General features: G+C 50.2%; 2 protein-coding genes across 3 annotated transcripts in view; one reads left to right on the forward strand and one right to left on the reverse strand.

Moving 5' to 3' along the window:
• The window catches only part of STK26 (serine/threonine kinase 26), a 55,732-nt gene extending 50,940 nt beyond the window's left edge, over positions 1-4,792 (forward strand). For both annotated transcript variants that reach the window (XM_045030623.1, XM_045030622.1), the window contains exons 9-12: positions 569-662; positions 1,187-1,249; positions 1,336-1,472; positions 2,863-4,792. In XM_045030623.1, the coding sequence (XP_044886558.1) occupies positions 569-662; positions 1,187-1,249; positions 1,336-1,472; positions 2,863-2,887 (319 nt within the window). In that variant the 3' untranslated portion in view covers positions 2,888-4,792. The remainder of the gene's footprint in view (positions 1-568; positions 663-1,186; positions 1,250-1,335; positions 1,473-2,862) is intronic.
• A 9,667-nt stretch (positions 4,793-14,459) lies between these two features.
• FRMD7 (FERM domain containing 7) overlaps positions 14,460-18,434 on the reverse strand; it is a 49,149-nt gene continuing 45,174 nt past the window's right edge. Inside the window, exons 11-13 of the mRNA XM_045030375.1 lie at positions 18,334-18,402; positions 18,174-18,249; positions 14,460-17,027 (exon numbers count right to left, since the gene is read on the reverse strand). Of these exons, the coding sequence (XP_044886310.1) occupies positions 15,978-17,027; positions 18,174-18,249; positions 18,334-18,402 (1,195 nt within the window). The 3' untranslated portion in view covers positions 14,460-15,977. The remainder of the gene's footprint in view (positions 17,028-18,173; positions 18,250-18,333; positions 18,403-18,434) is intronic.

The raw sequence follows: 18,434 nt of genomic DNA on the forward strand, positions 1-18,434 counted from the left end.
GTGTACTAGCCTTCCGATCTCTGTGGACTTAAATTCCAGTTCTGCTTCTGTGACAAGCATGTCCTGTCTTAGGCTTGCCCTACTGTACACTTTGCCCTTGCTACCTAAGTACCAAACAGTTTGGTACAGGTAGCAGTTTCTGCTCAGGAGAGCCCCCAGCGTTAAATTGATAGCTGTTGCGGGCCAGGATTGCGGTATGTCTGGTAACCTGCCCAGCCCTCACCTGTCCAATGTCTGTAAGTCTTCCATTTCCTGAACATCAAATCATTCTCATGTAACTGTAACCACATTTATTGGGCCACGTAAGATAATGTCCCTTGCCCCAAAGAGCTTGCAGTTTGAGTTGTGACGTGAGAGGGAAAAAACATGTTAGGGAGAGATGAGTTAGAACTATAAGATCTTGTAAAGTTCACTTAATTTATTTAACAATAAAGGTTCAAAAAACATGAATTTTTAAGGCAGATGAAATTAACCATGCAGTTTCATTTGCATGCTCGTTACCTGTGCTAGTAAAGTTTGTGTTTTTGACACCTTCTACAATGATAGTGATCCTTGTGATTTTCTTTAGGGAGTCCAGCAACAAAGAGAACAATTCTCATCCTGAATGGAGTTTTACTACAGTTCGAAAGAAGCCAGATGCAAAGAAACTGCAGAATGGAACAGTATGTACAATCTGAAGAACTTTTTATACTTAGTGCTGATTGGAAGCTGTTGTAAGGAATGTGATATTTAGTAACTCATAGCCAGTTAAACTCAAAATAGTTTGTTGACTTTTGCCTTCAATCTTTACTTTTATTTTTCATAAACTAGCACAAAAATATCTGCCAGTAAAACCCCAAAACTAATTAATGGTGAAGTCCAGTGTCCATGGCAGCTTAGTGGTAGCGCATTCATGGCACAATGCCTGTCTATAGATATCTTAAGTTTAAAGAATTACATAGAATTAATCTGACAGAGAGATGAACCATAATATAAAGTGCCATTGCTTCAGAAATATCAACAAGCGTTTATTTCCAAACCGCACTAGATTTGTTGAGGTAAAGTATATGTCTTTGTGATGTGTTGCAAAGGTTCTGTTAAATATCAAGTCTTTTAAAATGATGATGCAAGCATAAATATGATTGCTTTTATATATACATATGTAATATATATATTATATTACATATATATGTTTGCTAACTTTTAGGATCAAGACCTTGTGAAAACCCTGAGTTGTTTAACTATGATAATCACACCTGTGTTTGCTGAGGTAAGTCGTTAATTCAAAGATCTCTCTGAAATTTGCACAAGCATTTTATAAATCGTTAAGGTGTTTAATCTGTGTTGGTCTTTCAGCTTAAACAGCAGGACATAAATAATGCTAGCAGGAAGAAAGCAATTGAAGAACTTGAGAAGAGCATCACTATGGCAGAATCTACATGTCCAGGGATCACAGATAAGATGGTGAAGAAACTTATGGAGAAATTTCAGAAGTAAGTTGTTTTTTGTGGGGTCCGAGGGGGTGTGTGTGTTTAAAAATATATATATATTGTACGTAAACTATGTTAAAAATGTTTCTCAGATTAGGAAATGCCAGTGTTAGTTACCTAGGCAATCTTAATTCTGCCCCGTTGTGCATCCATCCTATGAGCTGTGGAAATAATCTTATGCCATCATGTAGTTAGACTTTATCATATGCATGCGGGTAAGAGGGTACCTGACTTGGTTTGCCTTCCACCTCCCCAAGTCCTCTGCCCCATGAGCTGGAGAAACTTCTACCCCATGTGGTGCCTCCTGATGGAGGATTTGGCCATCAATGCTGTTTGCTGCGTTTGAAGGCTAGTTGGGGAGACCCCAGCCAGTTTGGTTCACTCCCCTAAGCATCCTATTGTGGCTGGTTGCAATACAGAGGCAACAGTGTCTGTCTTTAGAACGTTTGTGATCAGTTGTTATTTGGTCAAGCTACATAAAATCTTCCAGGAGGATGCAAGTGACAGACAAGAACTCATGATTTTCAACAGTTTTTATGTTAGCAAAACATGTACAGAATTTCAAGAAAAGACACGTCTGTAGCCTGAGGGCTTTGTGAAGGTGCTATGTCCCCATTGATTTCTGTGTAACCCAATACAGTATAAGACAGTAGCGTCTATATGTTGAAACATTATTGCTATTTTAATAGACTGAGAGAATCAAACACATTTATGATCACTTATAGCACATTGTTTAAGGTGGAATCATAGAAGTTGGGTGAAATGTGTTTTCTTATCCAGTTTCATATCATTTGTTAGACATACTGCATTATATGTAATCCCTAGACTGCAGTAAAATGTACTGTTTATTCCCTTTATCTGCCATCTTTACATGCTGAGCACCTCTCTATGCAAGCAGTGCCATTGAGATCAATGGAGAGAGTCTTCTCAGCATGAGCAACAGTGGCAGAATAAAGGGAAAATCTATTTGAGAACTTTATTTCTTTCTAGAAAACGTTTTAGCTATTGTAGTTACAAGTAGTGTTACTTGTAACTACTGCACATGAAAAATTAGTGGTAAAAACAATTATTCTTTGTTCTTTATTTACCCTGCAGTTCTAATGTAGACAGTTCCTTGTTGAAGAGACATTTATAAACCTAAACAGGGGAGCAGATAAACCCTTGACTAATTTAAAAAAAAAATTAATTGTATGTTATTTCAAAGGTCTTCTGTCAGAAACATTGCCTCTTGGTTTTTTTTCATATCTGTGTGGGCAGTCCGGTTAAGAGCTAACATATGTAATGCACTTACTTGTTTAGTAGGTTTATACACTGAAGTGTGGTTAATTCATGAGCTGTGTACCAAGTTGGAATAAAGTGAATACAATTCTTATTTGTGTATTTTTATGTATAGGTTTTCTGTTAATGACTCATCCTAAGAAACTTCTCATAAATGACTGCTGTTTCCTATGGACCCAGTGAAACCCACCAAAACTACTTCAAGCTTGGCAGTGCTTAGCTCATGAGCTCCTTGTGCCTTTTGGATCTTTGCAACGTATTGATGATGAGGACGATGATGATGATGATGATCAAGGATTTGGAAGAACGTACTTAACTCTTTTGTGATGGTGTACATGGTTTTATATTTTCAGGAAATTATTTTGTAAAGAACAACTTTTAATATTGTAGTTTCATCTGTTTAATCAGATAAATGTTGAGGTGCAGTTTTGCTTTTAGATGTGGCCATTACTTTAGTTAATAGGAAGTGCAAGTATGGTATGTTTTGATGCTCTTTTGTTACTGTACATTGATGGGAACGTACAGGTCTTTTGTATTCTTAAGTTAACTTTTGTAAATCACTAACAAGCTTCAGAAATAGCTTTTTTTTCACAAGCATATTCAAAACATGTAATGTAGTGGGTAGGGTGTTGCTGTAGCACCTGCTTCCATCACCATAGTTTTATCATACCCTGAAACTAAACCTGCAACAATATCTATTATACTTCTAAATTGGTACAGTATTTTAGGCAGCTCTATGATTATACACATTTGAGAGCAATATGTCCGTAGTTTGCAGGTGATATGTAGCAGCAGGTATATCCTGATGTACAGTAGATGTATTACCTTTTAGAACAGATTTAGAAGTAGTAATTAAATCTTATTCATCATGGTAGGAAATTTAAAGCAATACAGATGCGGGGTTGGGGGGAGGGCCTTTGGCAATAATGGACAGAAATTGAAGTCCAATTTAATTTAAATTTCTTTCTTTTGAGTATAAAAACAGCGCATTGTATGCTTGGGTGGGAGGTAGCCAGAGAGAAGTCGGGTGTCATGTGATAAATACCTCACAAGCAGGTATCCGTATAACACCAGCGTTTTGTGTGGTGGTGGTGGCGTTTTCCTGTAAAATATTTATACACTTCTGTTCTTAAAGTACATTAAATGCAGTACATCAACATCACTTGTTTATAATTTTCTGAAAGTGTATTTTAAATATGTATTTACCAGTTAATATGCAAATAATTGAGTTATAGATATTCTTTCACAAAAAGGTAGTACTGTGCAGTACAGAATGATTTTTTTTCCCCTAAAGTAGGTAAGACTATAAAATTGCTTTCAGTTATATATTTATGGTACTGCTAGATGGGTAATATCCTTTTTTCTTTTCAACCCAGTATGTATATTATGCTGAAGTTTTGAACTGGGATTGTATTTCAGTACTTAGCTGTGGAACTGTTGGTGTAAATTTATTTTTGATAAAGGCTGGATGTGTTTATTTTATGGTTCCTGCACATTTTGTTTTTGCACAAAAGTCATTTTAAAGAAATCTGAAATATATCTGCCAAATATCGAAAAAGTAACGGTGTGCAAACAAATACTGCATTTTTAGTCAAAAGTTGCCATGACGTCGTTTTTATATAAAGGACACTCGTGAGAGATGGTGGTTAGACATGCCAAGGACAATTATTTTCAATGGTGCCTACACTGTAAAAATTACTTTTAACTCCTTGTTTTAATTTTAAAGAAATGTTTCTGTTTAAAACTTTTCATCTGCTATATAACTGAAACTCAATTAGAATTTATATCTGAGAAAAAAGTCTGGAAATAGTTTTGAAAACAATGTTATGGATTAAATAAATATTTTTATAAGTGTAAAAGCAGCAAAAGTTGTATATACAGTTGATCTGAGGCTTTACAAAATAACTGCATCACAGATACAAATTGTAGTGCTCCTCTAGCTTATGTAGTTGTTAGTCCTGTAAATCTGTTTATAGATGTAGCTTATTTCAATGTTTTGGGGTTTAAAATGGTTTAAAAATAAATATTTAAGTTCTGTAAACTTTCATGACCCTGCTTTGTTGTGCATTTTATTTTGGATTTAGTTAAATGTGCAAAATCTTGTTTTACTGTTTCCAAGTTTTAAATGTTTCTATTTAAACAAAAGTGCTCCTTGCAAAGAGTTGCATGTTAAGTTAGAAAATGGTGTTTTTTCCCATGCTCTCCTTGTCCAAAGAACACCTATTGGAATTTAGCCAGCGTGGAATGCTAGGCATGTGGAGCAACTCCAGTATTCAGTTTGATCTCATTCTTAAAGCATAATCTGTCAATACGTGTGCATGCAGACCTCTATATGGTACCATTGACAGCGTTGTAGACGCTTCAGAAGGTCCAAATTTCACTGTGAACTCATACTGTAGATTCAAGGCACAGAAAGCATGGCGCCACAGTTAACTTTGATTTGGTACTTGTTTCATCTCATCACCAAAAATCTCACTAAACTACTACATACTCATTTCTCAGAATTCAAAACCTCGTATTTTTAATTCCATTGTCACTTTCCCTCCAGATGTTCTTTTATTTGGGCTGTGGGGAGTGCTACTGAGAGGTGACCCTTTCTGAATGTAGTAATTGAAGGCTACATCCTCCTCTTGATGCCTGGGGCTTTATTCTACGTAACTCTAAATGGAGCCTGTTCTGAGTGGCTAGAGCAGTGGGCTCAGTGTCAGGGACGTAGAAATTCTGTTCTTGGCGCTGCCTGCGCCATGCTTGCTGTGCCCTCAGCCAAATCACTGAACTGCTGTGTGCCTCTTTCCTTGTCAAATGGGTATAACACTTACCTACCTGGGGGGGGATTGTGGAGCTGAATTCATTGATGGCGGTGAAGAGCCTTGGTCTTCTGTAGTGCTGTCCAGTGGAGGAACTGCAAGTATTGTATTTCAAATGGGATTTGCTCTGCCGAAGTCCTGGGCATCACGAGGAGAATAAATTATACTTTTAGTTTAGAGGGTTCATTAGGGAATCATCCTCTGGCTTGTGTATTTTCCACCTTGCGTAAAGGAGAATTGACATTTCAGTCACTTACGGAAATAGAATTGCATTTAAAAAAGAAATGGATTCCATTAGTCATGCTTGGATACCAGAGTCCTTTGTCAGTGTAATTGTCCCTAAAACCCCTTAATTCGGCTCCTCTCAGATTCCACCAAGTTTTTGTAAAGTGTACAGCTAGTAATTCTGTAAAATCTGTTCCTACAGCCAAGGAACTGTGTAGTGAATAGAAAACATAGATTCCCTTAAATGTTTAAAATTATATCTTGCACCTTTGTTGGCCATTATGTGGGTCTGTAAACCAGGGGGCTGCTGTATCTCATGCTGTTAATCTTGGAAATTAGACTAAAAATGCTGCCTGCCTTTCAGATATGTCACCAATCGAACTCCATTTTCTCTCTGCGAGACAGTACGTCTCTACCTATTACATTTTTGTTCTCTTGCCCTCAATAGCACCAAATAAATTTATTTTCTTAATCATGTTTTGCTTAGTCCTGCCTTGAGTGTAGGGGACTGGACTGGAAGACCTCTCGGGGTCCTGTCCAGTCCTACAGTTCTGTTGATGATGTGGTCAGCTTAGTATGTCCCTTCTCTACCTCATTTAATCTAGTTACATTTAGAAGAGCTGTAGAAGTCACCAGCCTTGAGGAGTCCTCTCTTTGTCATGGGTGGGTGGGGCAAGTCATCGGCAGGGCGGAGAGTCAACCAAAAGCATGGCAAATACTGGCCAGTAAGCATGGCGGGTGTGGGGAACAACCACGCCAACATTCTCTGTCTGTCCGGTCTGTCACGGATAGTGACATGATCACTCCATTTCCGGGGATAATCAGGATGGTCCTGTCTGAAGCGAACGCTGCTCTCGAACACCCACATTGATAACACCAGCTATCGGTAATATTTTTGAGTATGTGAACGACGTGCTGAGGTTAGTGTATCCCTTTGGTTTGCCTGGAGTTTCCTGAATCTCCTTTTGGTTGGCAAGGATATGACAGCCCCAACAGCTGCAGGTAGCAGGAAATTTTTTCTAGTGCCACTTTCAGTCATTCCATGGTGTAATGCCCATGAGCAAGGGTTTATACACCCCCATATGTAATGAGCGGAGGGAAAGGTAATTTAGGCAGAGGCCCAGGTACAATTAAAAAAACTAACTTGATTTGGCAGCAATATCCCTGTTTTTTCTCTCATTTGCCGGGAGCGATTTGTTTCCAGTTGGAACCTTCTGCTTGTTCCTGTGCAGAGCACATGAGTCACAACATGAACTCCAGACCCCAGTGCAGTGAAGGGAAAATCTGAAATAAGACCCTTAAAATTTCCTGATCTCAGTGCAATTAATCCAGACACCCCTCTCCTTTCCCTCGTTTTTCAGGATTGTCTTGTCTTTCTCCTGTCAGTTGTTCCTGCCGTTGCTGTCAGCCCCTATTCCCCTCCTTGGAGGTGGATGAGAGAGAGTTGCAGTGTGCAACTATACTATGGATAAAACTGACCTAGGGCAGCCCTTCTGTTCCTTCCTCTGAACCTCTGCCAATATTTCCCCCACACCTGGGCTAGAAGAGATTTCAGGTTTGCCTACCCATGTTCAGATGCCTCCAGTTGGGCCCTTAATACACCACCTCTCTGAGATCAGCTGGTATGTTGCTGTTGTTTGTTTGTTGTTTTAAAATGCTTCACCCTCCGAGCCCATGTGGCTGGAACCTTTCCAGTTATACACACAAGTGCAGGCTTGTCATGCGTTCTGCAGAGTGGAGCTTGTCAGAATTCTGGGTGGCCACAAATTCTATTTTAAAATAGAAGAAGGATATGTGGATAAGGCAAGGGGAGGAAGTTCGTACAGTGCTGTGTGTACGTTGTTACTCTGTCGAGTTACGTAATCTATCCTGTGCTGAAACTGGATGCAAAGACAAGTGCCTAGATCCTCATCCCCACCTTGGAGCATCAGGTAGTGCTTCTCTCATGCAAGAATGGTGCATTGTGGGAGCAGGCTGTGGGAAGGAGGACAGGTGTGTGGAGTCGTGCTATGCTCAGGTGATCCTGGGCAGGCTCGGCAGCTCTAGCGGCCTGTTACTGCCAGCACAAGTCGGAGCAGCCCTGCCTCTGATCTAAGTTTGTGTTCGTGAGGTTAGGTTCTGGGGAAAAGTGGCAAATGTAACCTATGCACCTGAGAACTTGGCCCTGTAGTAGGAAGAGAGCCTGAGACACGAGCCCTTGTATCAGAGGCCTGGTATGAGGCAGGACCTGCTCACAGAATCTGGCAAGAACAGGGCTATTATTGCAAAAATACACATTCCTAAGACGTCCTAGTCACAGACTGCTCATGCAAACACATCCTGATATCAAGTGGTACCAGAACATCCCACTGTCAAGGATGGTACGAAAACGTTCCCCAAGGATAACAGGAACACACTGACCCCTCCTAAAAGATAAGGTCAGGATAACTACGTAATAAAAATGTTTTACTTAAGCCAACATGTACAAGATGATAACTAGCGACGGCAAGGCCGTGACTAACTATGTCAGAGGCAGGCTGTAACGTGTTTGTATTGGGGTATAAAGATGCATCTCAGGGGGAGTATCTTTGTCCAGCGGAGGGGGGAATGGAAAGTCCCACCATTGACTGAGCTCTGTCCACTGTCATGGGCGTACATGTCTTAGTACCCTCGTAGCATCTACCAGGTGCTATTACCTTGCTTTGTCAACAGTTAACTGGGCCTGGAGCCTTCGCACCTTAACAGATCTTGTGGTCATTGGGCAGTTTGCTCAAGGTCTGCTGTGCCGGCTGTTTGTGCAGAGCTGGGGCAGCCACTGGGGAAACACCCCCACCCCCAAACCTCTACCAACAGGCCCTAGAACTGGAAAAGCAGTTATCCAGCCCCTGCCACTTCCAGCATAGGTAACTGCCTTTAAGCCACCATATAGCACCCCGCACTGGGTAAATCCTGGCCAGGTGCAATTGTGGGGGGGGGGGGCAGGGGGCTCTGAGTTCATTGCAATAAAGGGGGGTTGCTGGAGCCTGTTGGGTTTTCTCTCTATTAGCAGCCCTATCGGATGAAGGGCTAGATGCTGGAGCAAGGCATGTTACAAATAGACCTGGCATACATGCACCACAACACTGCTGTCAATGGAGCAGTGCCTGCCAGTGCTGGGCTCAAGAGGGGCATCCCCTCTGCAAGGCCCTGCCCAGTGCAGCTTATAAAACCATACACACAGGGCCACAGCTTAGGCGCAGGCTACCTTTAACCTCGAGCACTCCTGCCACGACGTGCGAATCCACGTTTCGCCCTGCGCTAACGTTGGTGCTGTACCTGATGCTGCCATGACAGCCAGGAAAGAACCTGGAATTCGCCAGGGATCTGTGAGAAACCATCTGTTTTGAAGGAAGCTCAGCTGCTCGAACTGGTCTCCCAGTGAAAGGGGCGTTGAGACGGGAGCAGTGCCTTGCCCCTCCCACACACATACTTGTGCAACCCAGGAACTAGGCTCAAACCAACCCCCCCACCTTAAAATACCAGGAAATGCAGTTAGGAAACGGGCTTCCATCCTCCACCTTGAACACCACTGCTTGGCAATGGCAGTAGCTCAGTGCTTTGAGCATTGGCCTGCTAAACCCAGGGTTGTGAGTTCAATCCTTGAGAGGGCAGTTTAGGGAACTGGGGTAAAAATCTGTCTGGGGATTGGTTCTGCTTTGAGCAGGGAGTTGGTCCTCCTGAGGTCCCTAGCAAAGCTGCTGCTTGCTGTGGGCCCAGCCCAACTCTGCATCATGGCCCCTATCCATGCGCCCTGGGCTCGGTATGGGAGCCACACGGGACTTGCAGCTGGTTGCCAGACATGAGGCGGGCTTGTCACCAGGCTCACAGTTCCGCCTCACGGGCAGCACAGGTCCCATGGGGGTGATGTGTCAGTAATAGAGGAGAAAGGTAGGTCGTCTCTTCCACCCTACCATACAGCACAACTGGTCAGCGGGGGTCAGGCCAAAGGTCCAGCGAGCCCATTATCCCGTCTTCTGAGAGGGGCCAGTGCCAGATGCTTCAAAGGCAATTAACAGAGCAATTAATGAGTGATCCAGGCCTAGCTTCTGGCAGTGAGAGGTTTAGGGACACCCAGACCTTGGGGTTCCAGCCTTGGCTAATAGCCATTGATAGACCCATCCTTCAGGAACTTTGTCATTCTTTTTAAAACCCATTTACAGTTTTTGCCTTCACAACATCCTGCGGCAAAAAGTGCCACAGGCTGACTGTGCGTTGTGTGACGCCACACTTCCTTTTTTGTTGTTTTAAACCATCTGCCTAGCAGTGTCATCAGGTGACGTGACGCCCCACCCCCCACCCCCAGGTTCCTGTGTTACGTGAAGCAGTAAATAACGCTGCCTCATCCACACCATTCATGATGTCCTCGAGCGCTATCATTCCCCATAAGCTGAACAGTCCCAGCCATTTTCATCTCTCCTCAGAGGCAAGCTGGGCCATCCCCCAACCATGGCTAGTGCCATCTTTCTAATCTATCAGATGTGGGGCGACCAGACCTGTACCGCAGCATTCACGGTGTGGGCGGCCCATGGATTAATATAGTCCATGCTATTTACTGTCGTCTTAGCTAGCCCGGTCCTAAGAGTGATGCCCAAAGCTGCCCTATTGTTCATGTGCCCACGACCTCTGTGAAGAACCGTTTCTCCAGGGTGCTCCATCAGGTGTTCTCAGTCAGGGGGTGCGGTAATGCCAGCTCCCTGGGGCCTCCGGGGAGGAGGGTTACGCGTCTGTGTGGGGACACGTTAAAGCATTGAGTGACGGGGGCAGAGCATTGTTGGCGGGGAGGACGGGGAGACGCCATTCCTGGGTGGCTAAACATCATATTCTGGTTGCGCACATCCGAGGTGTCAGTGTCCTGTTGCCAGCGTCTTTGTTGTGGGTGAATCACAGGTGCAACCTGGCAACCTGAAAGCCGTGTCACAAGGTTTTTTGTTAAGGAATTGCCCTGGTTTGTTGAGACCGTGAGGGATTGTGACAGAGGGGCCTGCTTTGCTGCCTGTCAGTGCCCCCTTAGCCTGGCCCCTGGCTACCCATGAGGGGAGAGCAGCCAGGGCTGGTGCAAGGATGTTTCGCACCCTAGGCAAAACTTCCACCTTGCGCCCCCCCTCCCCCCACCTCTCTGAGGTCCCCCCTTGCTGCAGCTCCCCACCCTCCGCTCTGAGGCACCCCCCCCCAGCTCACCCCGCTCTGCGCACGAGCACCCCGAGCACGCTCTCGCCGCTTCACTTCGCCTGCCTCCCAGGCTTGCGGGGCCAATCAGCTTAGGCACCGCAAGCCTGGGAGCCGGGAGAAGTGAAGCGGCGACGGCGTGCTCAGGGCGGGGAGTTCCCCTGCATGCCGCCCCTCCCCGCCCATTACTTGCTGCAGGTGGCCCTCCCCGCGACACCCCCCACCCCAGCTCCCTCCACCTAAATGCCGGCGGCGAGCAGGGCGGCCGAAGATCCAGCTGCTGCGGTCGCTGCCGAAGAAAATGCGCTCCCGAAATCCCAGCGCCCTAGGCAACCTCCTAGGTCGCCTAAACGGGCGCCCCGGCCCTGAGAGCAGCTCGTAACCAAGGGCTGCAGCAAGAGCTGGCAGGGAGCGAGGGCAAAGCCCTTGGCCTCCAGGGCCCTATGGGACGTGCGCTTAGACACCCGCGGCTGGCGCAGGCTCAGGCCAAGGGGCTGGTTAATTGTGCTGCAGACATTTGGGCTGGAGCGCAGGCTCCTGCCAGGTGGGAGGGGGCCCAGCATTTGGGTTGCAGCTCAACTAACCAGACCCTTAACCTAAGCCCCACAAGGCTGAGTCAGCTGGCACGGCGCCACGGGGTTGCCAGGTGACTGGTTTTTTTTTGACGGCAACACCCAGTCGAAAAGGGACACTGGTGGCTCCTGTCACCACTGCCACCCGGCCTGGTAAACATCCAGTTGATGGCATAGCAGGGCTGGCAGACTCCCTGTGGCTCCTGGGAAGCCACCAGCATGTCCCGCCGGCTCCTAGGCGAAGAGGTGGCCATGGGGGCTCCTTGCGCTGCCCCCGACCCGGAGTCCCAGTGCCACAGATCCCATTAGCCAGGAACCACAGCTAATGGGAGCTGCAGCCGCGGTGCCTGCGCGCAGAGCCCCCTGGCCACCCCTCTGCTAGGCTCTGAAGCTACATGTTGCCTCTGCCCGGGAGCCGCCTGAGGTGAGCACCACCCAGAGCCCGCACCCCGAAGCCCATCCCATACCCCCATCACTCCAAACGCCTCAGCCCCCCCCGAGCCACGAGTCCCCTCCTGCACCCCAAATGCCCCTCCTTCCTGGCTCCATCCCCCCAGCCAGTGCCCCACCTCTCTGCCCCAGCCCAGTGAAAATGAGCACGTGAGCGAGGGCGGGGGGAAATGGAGGGCGCGGGGGCCTCAGGGACAGGGCAGAGCAGGGGCGGCGCAGTGGTGGGTCAGTTTTCTGCACTAAGTAATTTGGCAACTCACCTGGGCAGCCAGCGGTGTCTGTCGGCAGTGGAGCCATCGCCCGGCCGGGCCCAGTGCGGGGCCAACAGGTGTGCACCCGCCATGGAGCAGGCGGCAGCTGGGCAGGGCTCCCCTTCCACCCAGGAGCGGGTGGGGGCGGGTAGGCGAGGCGCTCGCCTGCCAGAGGCAGCCCGCAGCTGGGCCCCATGGAGGGGGACGCACCCGGCAGGCTGAACTGCACTAGGCGTGTCAATGGGGTGTTCCTCCACCGCCGCCCTGGGCATGTCGCGCCCGTACAGTGGCTGTGCCATGCACCGAGTTTGCCCTGCTCAGCCCCGGCCCCACACAGCTAAGCGCAGTGCTCGGGGCGTGCCCAGTGGGGCCAGGGTTTGGGCCTTGGCGATAGTTTTCTCTCACACACTCACAAACCCCCACACTGCGTTTGTTTCCATCAAACTGGGCAGCAGCAGCCGTGTCCGGTCGCTGAAAGCAGGGTGGGGTGGGAGGGGGGTGGAGGTATGTGGCTGTTGTTTTTTTAAGCTAAATGAACAATTGTTTCCACTACATTTTTTTTGATAATTTGCTTAATCCCTCAAAAAAGAGACACTTTGGTGACAAACGAAACAAATGTCAGCAATGTTGCCAAAGTGTCACAAATACATGTATTGGGAGGCGGGGGGGCGTGTGGCAAATTGACTAATTCCCCCGCCCCCGCTCCTCCATTTTCATGCACAGCCGAGCTGGCCCTGAGCTGCACAAAGGGGTGTACTCGGCGGGTGCGACTGTCACTCACAGGCACGCTGCAGGGGGTTGCAGGGCTGCCGGTAAAGCCGTTTCTGCCAGTGGGCTGAGCAGCCCGGGGAGCGGCCCTACCGCGCACACCTCTGCTGAGCAGGTGGCAACGGAACAAATGCCCAGTTTTGCCAAAAACGTTGGGCTGTCCGGGGCCAAAACTGGCCATATGCAATTGCTAGGCTGGGGGTCCCCAAACGTTGCCAGTTATCACCCCCTCCTCTCCTCTCCTCTCCACCTCCGCCACCAGGCACAGCCCATTCCCTTGTGGGGGGGGACCTCCCCGCCCCGAGCCCTGCCAGGGTGGTGTGCTCCACAGTTTGGGGATCGCTGCCCTAGGCTGTAGCACGAGCCACCCAGGGAGCCTGGGCAGCAGCGGGGAGCCCCAGGCCTTCCACCTGGCCTGGGAGTGGGGGCCTGAGGGCAGCCCCCCAGGAGCTGGGCTCTGTGGGCAGCTCTAACCACGGCTCAGCCTCTGGCCAGTCAGGGGGGCATGGCCTTGGGGGACGGGGAGGAGCAGAGGGCAGGACTCCATGGCAGGGAGGATTTGGGGGGGCAAATGTTCTCTGTACCCAGGACCCCAATAAATCTTAATCCGCCTCTGCCTGAGAGTCAAAATACTCAGAGCACCTCAGGCCCTGAAGGAGGCGCTCTATGGGGTCAACCTCAGGGCCCTTGGGGCTAAGGAGATGCCACTTTCTGTAACATGTTCCCTTGGGGGGGTCCCTTTAGAAATCCAACCAAGAGTTTTGCTGCGTCAAGCAGTGAGACAGCCCATCCAGAGAGAGAGAGAGAGAGAGAGAGAGAGAGAGAGAGAGAGAGTGTGTGTGTGTGTGTGTGTGTGTGTGTGTGTGTGTGTGTGTGTGGAGAAAATGGCAGCTGGCAGGGGGACAGGAACCGGCGGGGCCGCTCTGTGGAGGAGGTGCAGGATTGTGATCTCCAGGTTTAACCCGCCCCTGCTGTGCGGCCGGTGGGTGACCCTTGCTGGAGCAATGAGAAGGAAGCTAAACGCCTGGGGATTCCTACATTGGCTGAGGCGTAGGTGCCCCTGGGCCGCGGGTGCTTCTGCTGTGCCTAAAAAAAAGCAGTGTGTGTGTCTGGGGCGGGTCGTTTGTTTTAGTGTCCAGCTTCCAAAACTACAGCACGAAGATGGGAGCTTGAAAAATACAGGGTGGGCCGCATCCTGCTAACCCCAGTTGTCTTGCCCGTTCACTTGATGTGTGCGTCTTTCCCCACCAGGAGTGTGCCCAGCAAAGCCACTCTAGCACGCAGCCCGACAGCCTGGTTTGCTTGCTCCTTGCCAGGCAAGTGTGAGACCCCGCCCAGAGCACCGCCAGGGCACTTTCCAGCCTTCCCTTACGGTTGCGGCCTACAGGGCTGGGCAGAGAGCACGCCAGCATCTCCCAGCACCCGGCTCGCGCTCTGCTTGGCTCTCTTGGACTTTTTATTTTTTATTTTTTTTCCTTAGAAAGGTTTCGCTGGGTTTCAGGGAAAATTAGATGTTTTAACAATTAAAATACCAGGTTCAGACCAGGTATTGCCACTTTCCTGGCCCTGTGGTTGGTAAATACAAAAGCTGGTCAGAAAACATCAATATCTGAAATTTTTCCACACAAAAAAAAGGCAACATTTTTTTGCAAAAATATGTTCCTTTTTTTTTTGGCCTTCTCTAGTAACCACAGTGTCTTACTTTGCAACTTGGGAGTGCCACTGGGAGCCTGTCCGGCTGCACAGCACTCCCCCGTTACAGGTTATTCCAGGTGAGCACCGTGTTTGTGCGTCGGCTGGTCTATTCACTACTGACGGGCGGGAGAGTTCAGCCAGCCTGAAGTGTTCTCGCGTTCCCCTCAGTGATTCCGCCCCGGTCTCTTGAATTGAGGGGTTGAGAAGCCTGTGTCTCTGGGAGCTCAACGTGTGTCTCCTCCCAGGTTTGGGCCCACACCAGGCAGTGCTTGTATGGCCACATGCTGTCCCTTAGCGGAAGGAAGGAGAGAGGTGGACGTGAGTGGCAAAGACACGGTCAGTTGTAATGGGAAGTACCTTCCCGCCTCACCGCAGGCGGGGGCAGCCTGCAGGGCAGCCACCAAAAACGACTGACAAACAGACGTACAAAATCTGTGTCTCGGCGGCGTCTTTGGCGGAAGATGCTCTGGCTGGGGAAGAGGCGGCATTCGCTCCCTACACAAATCTGGGTGCCGGTGGCCAACACACTGGGCTGCAACTCCGACGTACTGGAGCCAACCTGGCTAGAGGCTTGGGCCAGGCTCTCTGCTGCACCAGCTTTGGTGAGAAGAGAGGCGCTCCTCGCCAGCGTGAATTAGGTGGCAGCGTCAAAATCCAAGCGGCTGGCGTCACAGAGTGGGTTCCGTTGTGATCAGGAGCTGGGGCATATGGAGCTGCCATTACAAACGTTCGCTTAGCGCACTCACCAGTCTTCCCAAACCGGCTCCCAGTGGCATTCGGGCCAGCTTGGGGTCTCGCTCTCTCGCCCTTAGAAACAGACATTTTAGCAGCTTACATTTAATCTATGCCCCTCGCGGAGGAGCACGGAGGTGACGTTTCTGTGGGCGTGCTGTTGGACAGTGGTTCTCCACCTTTCATGCATCGGGACCCTTGTTCCCCAGAAGCCATGAACTGACTGGCGCTTGCTTGCCATTGCGCAGTTGGGGTGAGCCCAGTGGCCGGACTAGCTGACCCCTGTTGGTTGAGAACCTCGATGTAAGAGATTTTGCTGGGGTGCCCGCTGTTGGCTACTTTTTTCTTGCCTGTTGCCTAGATCTTTAGGTCCTAGAGCTCCCCTGTCGTGCATTAACACAGTCTCTACAGCTGATTGTACTCACGCAACACCAGCCCGTCACAACGCTTAGCAAGGAGGAGGGAGCAGCACCACACAAAAATGACTTTCCTGTTCCTTCAAGCTGGCTTTGGAAATCTCCGCGCTCTCAAGCCGATTGGAGACGGTTACGTGAAATAACTGGACGTGCCCATTGAAGTCCTTGCTTCTGCGCTGCTTGTCGCAAAGGCCACCTCTTCATCCTCCTCCTCCAGCTGGAGGCTGCCCGAGGACAGACGCACCCGGGCCAGGGGCGACTTTCCTACCCGGCCATACAGAGAGTAGTAATCGGCGTTCAGGAGCTCCGGGTCGGAGTCGCTGGACTCGGTCCCGCTGGCCACGCCGCGTTCGGCCGGGCGTGGAGCTGCGATGGACAGCCCTTGCTGGGCGAGCACGGACCGTAAGATACTCGCTTTTCTACTGCTCAGAGCAGGGCAAGGGCCCAGCGGCCTGAACTCCGACCCAGATGGGAAATGGATGGTTTTCATATCGGACTGGCTCCAGGATCTTCTGGGCAGTTGCTCTTGAATGCTGTAGTCAAAAGCCCCAGCCAGGGCTCTGCTCTCCTCTTCCAGGTGCCTGTTAACACAGCAAGTCCTGGGCAAGGCCTCGGGCTGCAGCTCCTTCATCCGGGCCGGGCCTGGCCATCTCTTGGGAGGTTTCATTGACATGGGGCCAGGGCCACTCAGCCCCCTCCCTGCTTCCTCGGCGGCGGCTGGCGTGAGGCGTGGTCCCGGGGGAGGCCTGTCCACGTAGAAGAACACTTGCGGAGGCGTCGTCTCCAGCGGCTGGCTGGCGGAAGGGACGTAGGGCACATCTGTGTAGCTCAGCTGCCGGGAGGTGACCTCCCGCATGTTGCCCACCGAGGTGCTTTTACTGTTTCCAGCGAGCGTGTGGCTGGGCTGGAAGGAGGTCAGCGGGCGGCGCTGCCCAAAGCCGTCGGCCGGCTCCCACTCCAGCTCCAGCTCGGCGTAGGCCAACGGGAAGGCCGAGCTGCTTTTGGAATAGGGCAGGAGCCTGGGGTCAGCTTCAGGCTTGGAGCGCTCCAGCTCCGCTGCGAACGTCACCTCCACGGAGGAATTCCGCCGCCTGCTGTCCAGCATGGGATCCGACGCATGGACCCCGTTGGTGTTCCGGTAACAGGCTCTGCTGCCGTAGGCCAGGCGCAGGTCTTCAACCTAGGGAGACAGCAGGGCCTGTTAGGGGAGGGGAAAGGGGAGGAGGGGGTCTCTCTCTCTCTCTCTCTCTCTCTCTCTCTCTCTCTCTCTCTCTCTCCTATTCGTTTTTATTGCTTTCTAATCATTGCATCCCCAAGAGCAACCGGATTAATAAATGCTGCTCCGTAGCCCGTCGAGTCCCCCTTCCCACCAGCCCCAAACCAGCAAACAGACGAAAGCCGCGTCTGCCTCAGCCCAGCTCTCCAGGGAGGCTCCAGAGGTGAGCCAAGGCCAGTTACAAACAGCGAAGACCAGGTGGTTCCCCCCCCCACACACACACTTGAGGCGCCCTGAGGGCACCTGTCAGCAATGGGTGGGGCTTTCACACGCACGCACCCGCCTTGCGGCCAGATTCTGCTCTCAGCACAGGCAGGGCAGGGCTCAGTGAAAGCCCAACCTGAGCCATGCGGTTCCAGTCAGACCTTGGCAGGGTGTGGCCGTGAGGCTGGCGAGGCATGAGGCGAAGTCCCTCAGTGGCACCACTTCCCTTCCCCTCCCGCCAGGAGCCACCTCTGGGACACTAGGAGAACCCTAACCCGGGGTGGGATGGGGGGATGAACACCCCCTGGTCAGGTGGGAAACAGGGGAATGTGGGTCCCAGCGCAGAGGGAACCAAGTCTCCAGAGTGGTGGTGTCCTACGCACACATGCCCCATTACAGTGCAGCACGAACCACCGAGCAAGAGGCAGATAACGTACCCAGCGCTTCCCACGCACACTGTGTGGTGTTGTACGCAAGCGCTGGCCCCACTCTGGGGTTCGCTCCTTCGCCGTTCACATCCCAGCTCACAGAGCACTGGCCACGCGCTCCCCCCGGTCGCTGCTGCACCATACCCCCCAAATACCTGGGGAATGGCCCAGCCTGGGATCCCGCCCCACCGCTTTCATAGCATTAGAATTAGAATTCAAGATCAGAAGGGACCATTATGATCATCTAGTCTGACCTCCTGCAAAATGCAGGCCACATAAGCCGATCCACCCACTCCTTAAGCAAGCGACCCCTGCCCCATGCTTTCTCTCCAGTCCAGCAAAGGCTGCGGTGGCCTGATTTCCCAGGCCTGGGGGCCAGTGGCTTTTCCCATCAGGGACACTGAGGAGAGCGCAGTACCTGTTTGGACACGTCTGTGAGGAGGTCTGGGGACGAGCGGCACTGCCTTTCATGGTACCGAGCCGGGTTGTGTTTCCTGCAAAGCCAAGACACACAGGTCACTTTCCCGTTGCAAACAGCCCACGAAATGCTACAAAGCCGTCTCCGCCCCCGCCGATACCTCTCAAACGGCGCACTCGTCCTCTTCCCCTGGCGCCCGTGCTCCAGCAGCTGCCGTTGGGTTCTGCCGCTGGCAAGGACAGAAAAACGCTTGTGAAAAAC

Source organism: Mauremys mutica, chromosome 9 (genome assembly GCF_020497125.1).
Source record: "Mauremys mutica isolate MM-2020 ecotype Southern chromosome 9, ASM2049712v1, whole genome shotgun sequence".
NCBI classification, from domain to species: Eukaryota; Metazoa; Chordata; order Testudines; family Geoemydidae; genus Mauremys; species Mauremys mutica.